The sequence below is a fragment of the Palaemon carinicauda genome, chromosome 8 (genome assembly GCF_036898095.1).
Source record: "Palaemon carinicauda isolate YSFRI2023 chromosome 8, ASM3689809v2, whole genome shotgun sequence".
In the NCBI taxonomy this organism is placed as follows: Eukaryota; Metazoa; Arthropoda; class Malacostraca; order Decapoda; family Palaemonidae; genus Palaemon; species Palaemon carinicauda.
Window position 1 is genome coordinate 127057283 of NC_090732.1, and position 10366 is coordinate 127067648.

The 10366-nt window shown below is 38.1% G+C and overlaps 1 protein-coding gene across 6 annotated transcripts in view; it reads left to right on the top strand.

Moving 5' to 3' along the window:
* LOC137645906 (protein AF-10-like) overlaps window positions 1-5897 on the top strand; it is an 80492-nt gene extending 74595 nt beyond the window's left edge. For 4 of the 6 annotated variants that reach the window (XM_068378944.1, XM_068378945.1, XM_068378946.1 and 1 more), the window contains 2 exons: window positions 3230-3650; window positions 3776-5897. In XM_068378944.1, coding sequence (XP_068235045.1) covers window positions 3230-3650; window positions 3776-3829 — 475 coding nt within the window. In that variant the 3' untranslated portion in view covers window positions 3830-5897. The remainder of the gene's footprint in view (window positions 1-3229; window positions 3651-3775) is intronic. The other 2 variants (XR_011045359.1, XR_011045360.1) reach the window with 2 other exon arrangements.
* Window positions 5898-10366: the final 4469 nt, after the last annotated feature.

Here is a 10366-nt window from a genome sequence, read left to right on the forward strand (position 1 = left end):
GCATTTTCCAAGAGAATGAGACCAACCTGACCTCTCTATGACAAAAATTAAGGCTGTTAGAGCAATTTAAAAAAAAATATACTGCCAAATATGCTGGGAAAATAATAACCCCTTGGGGGTTAAGGGTTGGAAATTTCCAAAGAGCCTGGGGGTAAAAGGGTTAAGAGACATGGAATTGGTTCTATGTCCCCTGGCTATCCTCGGAATTCCTGAAGGATCCAATCCTTAAATCTAGTGTTTTATGACACCTGTTGGCTTATTTCAAAGGGCCCATCATTGCACCTCACCTGGTGGACTATCAACGTTATGAAAGGGACTTCGCTGCATTCCTCTGCCCGTAACTGCAAGTAGTCCTTAGCTTTCTGCTTTACCTCTGTTCCCACTTACTTTAAGCACTTCAAAATCATTCCATTGTTCTCTAGTCTTGAGCAGTGTCATAGCTTCTGTACCAGGGACTTCTTCCACTGTCTTTGGGTAGAGTTCTCTTGCTTGAGGGTACACTCGGGCACATTATCCTTTCTTATATCCTATCTTATTTATCTTCCTCTTGTTTTTTTTTTTAATTTTCATAGTTTATATGTGAAAGATTCACTTTAATGTGTTATTGTTCTTTAACTTCTTTGTAGTTTATTTCCTTATTTTACTTTCCTCACTGGCCTATTTTCCCCTGTTGAAGCCCCTTATGCTTATAGCATCCTGCTTTTCCAGCTAGCGACGTAGCTTATTTTACTTTCCTCACTGGCCTATTTTCCCTGTTGAAGCCCTTATGCTTATAGCATCCTGCTTTCCCAGCTAGGGACGTAGCTTATTTTTCTTTCCTCACTGGCCTATTTTCCCCGTTGAAGCCCCTTATGCTTATAGCATCCTGCTTTTCCAGCTTGGGACGTAGCTTAGCAAGTAATATTAGTAATAATATTGCTGATGAATGGCCTCCTGGCCCTGTGCTATTGGCCTTATTTTCCAAATTCCATCAGTCAAATCTTCTTTTGTCAACTGATTAGTAACATTCATAAGCCTTATCCTTCCTTAACTTTTTACGCTTGAAAATATGTGAAAAATAAAACTATATGAAACTGATACAGAAGATCCTCCACTTACAAGAAACAACATTTGTAATTATTTATTTCATATGAAACGGGACTTGTAGCAGAAAATCAGAGGCTTGGGAGTCGGGTCAGGTCTACCTTAGGGCTAAATTTAATACATACATACATATACCAAGGCACTTCCCCCAATTTTGGCGGTTAGCCGACATCAACAAATGAAATAAAAACAAAAAAGGGGACCTCTCCTCTCTACGTTCCCCCCAGCCTAACAAGGGACTCAACCGAGTTCAGCTGGTACTGCTAGGGTGCCACAGCCCACCCTCCCACATTATCCACCACAGATGAAGCTTCATAATGCTGAATCCCCTACTGCTGCTACCTCCGCGGTCATCTAAAGCACCGGAGGAAGCAGCAGGGCCTACCGGAACTGCGTCACAATCGTTCGCCATTCGTTCATATTTCTAGCATGCTCTCTTGCCTCTCACATCAATCCTCCAAAATTTAATAACTAAACTTATAAACAGCTTCTTGGAACCTGTTGTGGTGAAAAACCCATGATTCAAAGCTATTTAAGATTATATATAAATAATACCAAATCCATCTTTGTGCATATTTGGTGTACAAATATTTTAATGTCCAATTTTATCGTTGAAATGGCACCCACGTCCGAATGCGTTCAAAGTTTGAGTGGCTTTGCTTACGTAAGATATCCACTTTGCACGACCAGATCCCCGCATCTATCTCTAAACAGACTTCTCCATTCATCATCTCCCACTTCACTCTTCATACTCCTCAGCCATGTAGGCCTGGGTCTTCCAACTCTACCAGTGCCTTTCGGAGCCCAGCCGAACATTTGGTGAACTAAACGCAAATATTTTGCAAGCCTAATTGCTTCGGTATATGTGTTGTCTTTTAAACCAGCTGTTTGTCAATTTCGTTTAACTTGGCAAGTTAATTTTGGAATGGTTGTTATTTGACAGTTACGTCTTGTATTTATTCCTTAACCCTTTTACCCCCAAAGGACGTACTGGTACGTTTCACAAAAGCCATCCCTTTATCCCCATGGACGTCCTTGCAAAAAAATTCTATAATAATTTTTTTTTTTTTTCATATTTTTGATAATTTTTTGAGAAAATTCAGGCATTTTCCAAGAGAATGGGACCAACCTGACCTCTCTATGACAAAAATTAAGGCTGTTACAGCAATTTAGAAAAAATATACTACAAAATGTGCTGGGAAAAAATAACCCCCTGGGGGTTAAGGGTTGGAAATTTCCAAAGAGCCTGCGGGGTAAAAGGGTTAAAGAATTATTTTTTACATTGTTTTCAGGGATAAGAATTGTCTCCTACTAATCGCCTTTTTATCTACCCCAACTTTTATTCCGATTATTGCCTCGCACACGAGAAGAAATCTTTTAGTACTAGTTGTGAATGAGTTAGAAATTTAATACTTGACAGTATAGTTGTTTTATGAAGCAATTTTTAAAATAGAAATTATTTTCAATTTAATTCTTAAAATGTATTTTTGTATTTTCTTGAAGACCTCAATCTTAATATTTTTGGTTACTACTTATGATATGCTTTTGAGGACAGCATATCCTATACTCAATTTTTTTTAATGAGGCGCATTCGCACCGACCCGCAGCGCTGCCCTTTTAGCTTGGAAAGGTTTCCTGCTATCTGATTGGTTAGAGTCATCTTCTCCAACCAATCAGCGATCAGGAAACTTTTCCGAGCTAAAAGGGCATCCCTGCGAGTTAGTGAAAATCTGCCTCACTAAAAAGAATTGAATATAGTTTATTATTTATTATTAAAGATACTGTATTCTTCATTTCAGTGATATTTTTCCCTATTGGAGCCCCTGGGCTTATAGCATCTTGCTTTTCCAATTAGGGTTGTAGCTTGGATAGTAATAATAATAATAATAGGATAAAACTTGAGATAGAGATGTAGTTCCTAGTACCTACCAATAAGTTTATCATGAACCGAATGCAATTTCTGCCTATCATTTGCTTAGTAAGCCTTTATAATATAAAATTATTTGGTTATGTCACTTGAATCTAATAACCGAATCAAGTTGCAGCCTTGCATGGACTATTGTATCATTTTAATGTCGGTCATGTACTCAGATAAAGATTTTGTATTATACGCCTTGTGTACTAATTCCTTTTATTCCAATGACAGACACAGTCCCGCCAGCGGAAATTACCACACGAGCGTGTCCCCCCACGGCGTGGCTTCCCTGAGTCCCTCGGGGGCCCCTCACAGCCACCCGTCCGCCGGGCACGGCCCGCCCCCGCCAGGCCACGGACCCCCGACCCACGGACCTCCCGGCCACGGGTCGCCCCACGGCCCGCCTCACGGGCCCCCGCACGGCCCGCCGCCCCCGATGGTCTCGGTGGCCCACAGCTCCGCTCACACAGTGGCCAGCAGCCGGGCCTCGGATCACCGGGGAGAGCTGGTGAGGTTGCACACGGCCCCGCCTCCCCAGCACCCCGGCCCCACCATCGGGCCCGGCGGCTACCCGGTCTACCAAATGGTGGCCGGGCCACACCACTCCCCCGTGCAACCCATGACCCAGCCCCACCCGCCACCTCATGCTCAAGTAAGGGTGAAAAATGAGAGTTTTCCTGTATCCAAATAATCTATTTTTTGTATTGAATAGTGTACACTATTTCCCAACCAAAACATTCCCCTTTAACTGATGAATTTATGAATCGCACGGAACAGGTGATGCGGCAGGAATCGGCTCGTGCGGCTCACGGTCCGATGGAGAAGAGATGACAGCGGGAAACATGGGCTAGAAGCAGGAGGTAGTGAATACCTTTTTTTCCCCCCCACGACATCCCTCTCCCCCCATCGAGGGACAACATTGTGCGTGCGTTTGTGCGGCTCTGAGCTCATGAGAATATTACCCATTTCCAACCGAAAAAAAAAATGAGAACCAAAGATGATGATGGCAACAATCGTGTTACGATTTCCCGAGCGCCTTGAAAATGCTCGCAAGAAAGTCTCTGTGGTCCCTGACTAGTTGTACTGTGACTTCTCCGACAATAGATACTGTTTACGCAGGGGAAAGTGTCTGAGTGTCTGCTCGATCATACTGACATTGGTCGTAGTATCAGAGAGAGTGTGTGAGAGAGATATATAATATGGAGGATTGTTAAATCTTGGACTGTTTCACATGTAAGTGTTAATCATTAATGTCTACCGACGTAACGAGGAGAAAGCCGGGACCCGGGACGGACACTTACAGTCAGAATCGGCGGTTCTTCAACCCGACGCGACCGAGCGAGAGACTCCTTCCGCAGCGACGGTCTCTCGGGAACATGCCATAGTGTTTTTAAGAAGGAGAAGGAAGCATTAAGGAACATGAGAGATTTTTCACACCTTCTTGTTCTTTGTAAAGATGTTTTGCAAGGGCAAAAGTACAAAATGCCATTATTAGTCACATAGTGATCTACTACTTCTGTGAATACGTCATCTCTCAAGGTGAAAACGTAAATGTTTTAAACATGTCTCCCCCCCCCTCCTCCTCCCCACGACTTTTCACAGAGACTTCCGGGGGAGGTAAATTTAAGAGTATGTGATTGTTGTTTTTATTTTTCTCCCCCTTTCTCCCTACATCCCCTTTGAATTCCAAGTTGAGAATTCTCTATACAGTGTATATATAAATATATATAGACACACTAGATTTTGTATTTGGAGGAAATTCAGTGTCTGTCATTCTCAAGGCTGGTTTTTGTGATGGAATTCAAAATGTCCAAATACTGTGGTTGACCGGGAGACTGAAAGAGAGAGAGAGTGTCCAATTTATTATATTGTAACTTTAGCACCATTACATTTTTAGGGTTTGTAACATATTGCAAAAAAAAATGGATGGAGTTCTATTGAAGGTTGGTAATGAAAGTGCAAAATATATTGGGGCAAGAAAATGTAAATATGTTGGATGACTTCCAATTTGTTATTTTTTATTATGTATCGAAAACTGAAAATTTGTGGTAGGGGATTTCAGGTCTTAAAATTTCAGGTCAACGGTCCTTGTTTAACAAGAGGACTTCGAATTTGTTATTTTTTATTATGTATCGAAAACTGAAAATTTGTGGTAGGGGATTTCAGGTAAACGGTCCTTGTTTAACAATTTTGAGTTGACAGTAATACCTCCTTTTATATTGTGTTGGTGCTGCAGTTTCATTTTATTCTATGCAATTTTCTTTCGCGGCAATTCTCCGTTATTTATTCGTTGGTAAAGAAATACTTCTCAATTGCTGAGTCTTTGAAAACTTAAGTTGCTAATGTTTCCACCACGGTAAGAAATACTTCTCAATTGCCGAGTCTTTGAAAACTTAAGTTGCTAATGTTTCCACCACGGTAAGAAATACTTCTCAATTGCTGAGTCTTTGAAAACTTAAGTTGCTAATGTTTCCACCACGGTAAGAAATACTTCTCAATTGCTGAGTCTTTGAAAACTTAAGTTGCTAATGTTTCCACCACGGTAAGAAATACTTCTCAATTGCTGAGTCTTTGAAAACTTAAGTTGCTAATGTTTCCACCACGGTAAGAAATACTTCTCAATTGCTGAGTCTTTGAAAACTTAAGTTGCTAATGTTTCCACCACGGTACGAAATACTTCTCAATTGCTGAGTCTTTGAAAACTTAAGTTGCTAATGTTTCCACCACGGTAAGAAATACTTCTCAATTGCTGAGTCTTTGAAAACTTAAGTTGCTAAGGTTTCCACCACCCCCAACATGTCTCATTGCCTTGGTTAAGTTTAAGACATTTATATACAATCACTTTTCCCATTTCATTTAGAATGTCAACACTTATTTCGGTGCTATTATAGTATGCTATCTACCGTCGAATTTCTATTATAGTATGCTATCTACCGTCGAATTTCTACTATAGTATGCTATCTACCACAAAGTATGTTATCTACCGTCAATGTTAATCCTCCTGTGTCATTAACACTACACACTTCCCGACACGTTAAACCAATCAGTGACAGTATTAGGTGATTTCCCAGTTAATTGTAAAGTAGTGTTAATTGGGGTCTCATAAACAAAATAATAAACCAATTCCAAAATTTCAGAAAGGGGTGGTAGATAGCAAAATCGGCGGTAGATAGCATACTATAATAGCACCCTTATTTCATACTCTTCATTTGTTAAGATCTTAATATTAATATTAATAGTCTTGTGATGTTTGATATAATTCTGTATTGTAAAATTTTTTTTGGTTTTTATTTTTTTTTATTCTTTTATTTTTTTTATTTTATTTTATTTTGGTTTTTATTATGTCATCTGCTTGTATGATTTTTTTATGATTATGACTTGGAATGCCGGTGAACACTGTTAATGTTAGTAAGCTTGATTTGGCACAAACTTATGAAATGATTTCTAATTGAGCCTCGTCAATCGGTTATAGAAAAACTAGGCGTAACGTGTTTCGTGACGTCGCTTGATTTAGGCCACGATCGGAGGATATCCCTTGTTGAAGTACGTGAGGATAGGGTGACCCATATGTATTGTTTTGTCCTGAAAGATAAGAAAAATTGGATGCAGTTCGATCTACTGGTTTCGTTCAGTCGCTTGATTTCGGCCACGTTGATCGGAGGATACTCCTTGTTGAAGTACGTGAGGATAGGGTGAAAGTCCTTGGATAGGGTAAACCATATGTATTGTTTTGTCCTGAAAGATAAGAAAAATTGGATACAGTTTGATCTACTGGTTTCGTTCAGTCGCTTGATTTAGGCCACGATCGGAGGATACTCCTTGTTGAAGTACGTGAGGATAGGGTGAACCATATGTATTGTTTTGTCCTGAAAGATAAGAAAAATTGGATACAGTTCGATCTGGTTTCGTTCAGCGGTGAAGACGTACGAAAGACTCGTCGGTCGACCTCCTTTCAAGTGATTTTTTATTATTGATGTCCCATATCCTTGCTCCTTGCCTTTATGAAATTATATACAGCAATAGCCTTCGTTGTTTTGACTTCCATCGGATACAGCTCAATTTGCTGTTTTTGTTTCGTTCAGCAGCGAAGACGTACGAAAAACTCTTCTGTCGACCTTCGATTTATTGGTTTTGTTTTGTTCAGCGGCGAAGACGTACAAAAGACACTTCTGTCGACCTCCGTTCAAATGATTTTTTTTATTGTTTTAAAACATTTTTAGGGCAGATGTGTAATAAAGCTATGTCCTATATCCTTACACCTTGACTTAAGGAAATTATATACAGCTATGGCCTTTGTTGTTTTGACTTCAATTTTTGTCCAGCCAGTTGATTTCGGCTCGGAACGGTTCGAGTTTTACAGGCATGTCGCTGGAATTGCAGGTCACAGAAGGGAAAGCAAACGTTATTGGTAGCGTCCAGGCATTATTAAGTTCTTGGTAAATAGCAGATCGATTGTGATAACGCCCGTGCAGTATTTTTTAGTATGGCGGGAGATTGTTTCACCCAAGGTTTGACCTGTCGGAATTCATACTGATTTGTGCGCGTTAGATTTCTTTTTCTACAAATGCTTACCCTCTTTTGCATACTGTTATTTTACATCGACAGCCCTTATCTTCTGAGCATTTTTGGAAACTCTTACCAATTCTTTCTCACTATAGTCCATTTCTTTTATCGTGGCAGATTTGCACCGACTCGCAGCGGTGTCCTTTTAGCTCGGAAAAAGTTTCCTGATCGCTGATTGGTTAGAATTATCTCGTCCAACCAATCAGCGATCGGGAAACTTTTCCGAGCTACAAGGGCACCGCTGCGAGTCTGTGCAAATCTGCCACGATAAAAGAAATTGACTATAGAAAGGAAACCGTTAGTACCGGGAAAAAGTAATCATCACGATTAGATTCTGTTTCGTTTAGCAGAATAATAGTTATTTTTACAAGTTCTCATCAATCAAGATGTCTTTCATAAAATAGAAACCTTTTTTCCCCCCCTTCCTTTAATGATTATAATATCTTATAAATATCAAGTCTCTCTGAGTAAATAGTCTTAACAAACACTTGTTATAGAAATATACGTAGTTACGCCCAATCGTTTAGTTTATTCATAGCCATTACAGATTTCGCATCGCCATCATGTACAGGTATAAGAGTCTCCTAGAGGAAGGAGCTCGTTAATTTATTCATCATCGCGCAGCGCGGGACGTGAACGAACGAGTGGGGTTTAGAAAACTGGAAAATCTCTCGTCGTTTTTTTAAAAGGAATTCCGGGAAGAATTTACTTGAAATATGTTGATTTTTTGGAGAAAATTTATTTGGAGAAAATTGTGTAAATCTTTATTCAATAAAATTATTTTAAGAGGTATGAATTTTATTATTTAAACATCTTAATTTGTTTTAGATATATCATGTTATTTTAGTTTTTTTATTTGGATATTAGGACGTATTAATTATTAATGTACGCCTCGACGTATAGGTTTCTATGCGAGTTTGTTTAGCTAATGATTTTTCAAAATTTGTAATTAAATTTTCCAATAGAATTATACGTCTTTGTTTATGTTTCGTCATTACGGGATTATTACCTTTGCCAGACATTTTCCAACCCTAGAAGGAGAACCAGGATTTTCCTATGCCCAACGCAGTCGCCTACGAAGTCATACGATTTGTCCAGCAAAAGAATAATTAACTTGGATACGCTAATATTGGTCTGCCACAAGATTTTTCATTTTATTTAATTTTCATATTTTAAAGTCAAAAGTCCTACCGGTATATCTCGCTTTTCATGGAGTTGCTAACTATATTTTTGGCGTTTTATATATTTGAAGGGCCATTTGATTTGGGCCTTTGATCTGGCAAAATTTTGTTCTTGAAGATGTTAAAAATTAATTGGCGTCATAATTCTTTGACCAGATTTTTCCCCTATTTCTGTCGAAGGTCAAAATTTAATTGGAACAATCAGTGACTGTTATATATTAGAACTTTGATCTGGCAAAATTTTGTTGCTTGAAGATGTTAAAAATTAATTGGCGTCATAATTCTTTGACCAGATTTTTCCTCTTATTTCTGTGGAAGGTTCAAATTTAATTGGAGTAATCGGTGACTTATATATCGTCACCCTCATAAACTAATTGCCTAAGTCATTTTCTCCACTTGTTGGGAAATAAAAAAACCTAATCATTTCCTAATTCTTTATATCATTTTATTGAGCTTCAATTAACAAATTCTAATTCACAAATTCTTCTGCTAAGAATTTGTGAATTGAAACTCAAGACAATGATATAAAGAATTAGGAAATGAGAAGGCTTTTTTTGAGTTCCCAACAAGTGGAGAAAATGACTTAGGCAATTAGTTTATGAGGGTGACGATATTAGAACATTGATCTGGCAAAATTTACTTGTTTGAACAATTCGTAGGGGATTCAGTTTTTAAGACTTAAAAATCAATTAGCAACATAATTCTTTGAGCAGATTTTTCCCTATTTCTGTGAAAGGTCAAAACGCATTGGAGTAATCAGTGACTGATTCAATTCGTAATAAAGATGTTTAGAAATCAATTAGCAACATAATTCTTCGACCAGATTTTTCCCATATTTCCGTGGAAGGTCGAAATTGGAGTTATCAGTGACTAATATATTAGAATACTATAATCGGATCATTCCACCAGCTTTATATTATCAACAAAATCCTGGATTACCACATTTCAAGTCTCTTGTATTTTGAAGATTTTTTTTTTAATCACTTGCCCCATTTCATATAAAGTTTTTAAGCAACGATAAATTTGTATAAGTTTTTTTTGATAGTTATGCCACATAATTTTGTACAACTTTCGTTCGGTGTCAAATTTCTTTTAGGCCTGGTATAGGTGTCGCATAAGTCATCGTATTGAAGATGTTTTTTTTTTTTTTTTTTTAATCACTTGCCCCATTTCATATAAAGTTTTTAAGCAACGATAATTTGTATAAGTTTTTTTTATAGTTATGCCACAATTTTGTATAACTTTTCTTCGATGTCAAATTTCTTTTAGGCCTGTTATAGGTGTCGTATAAGTCAACGTGTAACGGAGTAAATACCGCCGGATGATTGTTACGTATAAAGTTTTTTAGCAACGATAATTTGTATAAGTTTTTTTTATAGTTATGCCACATAATTTTGTATAACTTTTCATTTGGTGTCAAATTTCTTTTAGGCCTGGTATAGGTGTCGTATAAGTCATCGTGTAACGGAGTAAATACTGCGGGATGATTGTTACAAATAAAGTTTTTTAGCAACGATAATTTGTATAAGTTTTTTTTTATAGTTATGCCACATAATTTTGTATAACTTTCATTCGGTGTCAAATTTCTTTTAGGCCTGGTATAGGTGTCGTATACTCGTGTAAC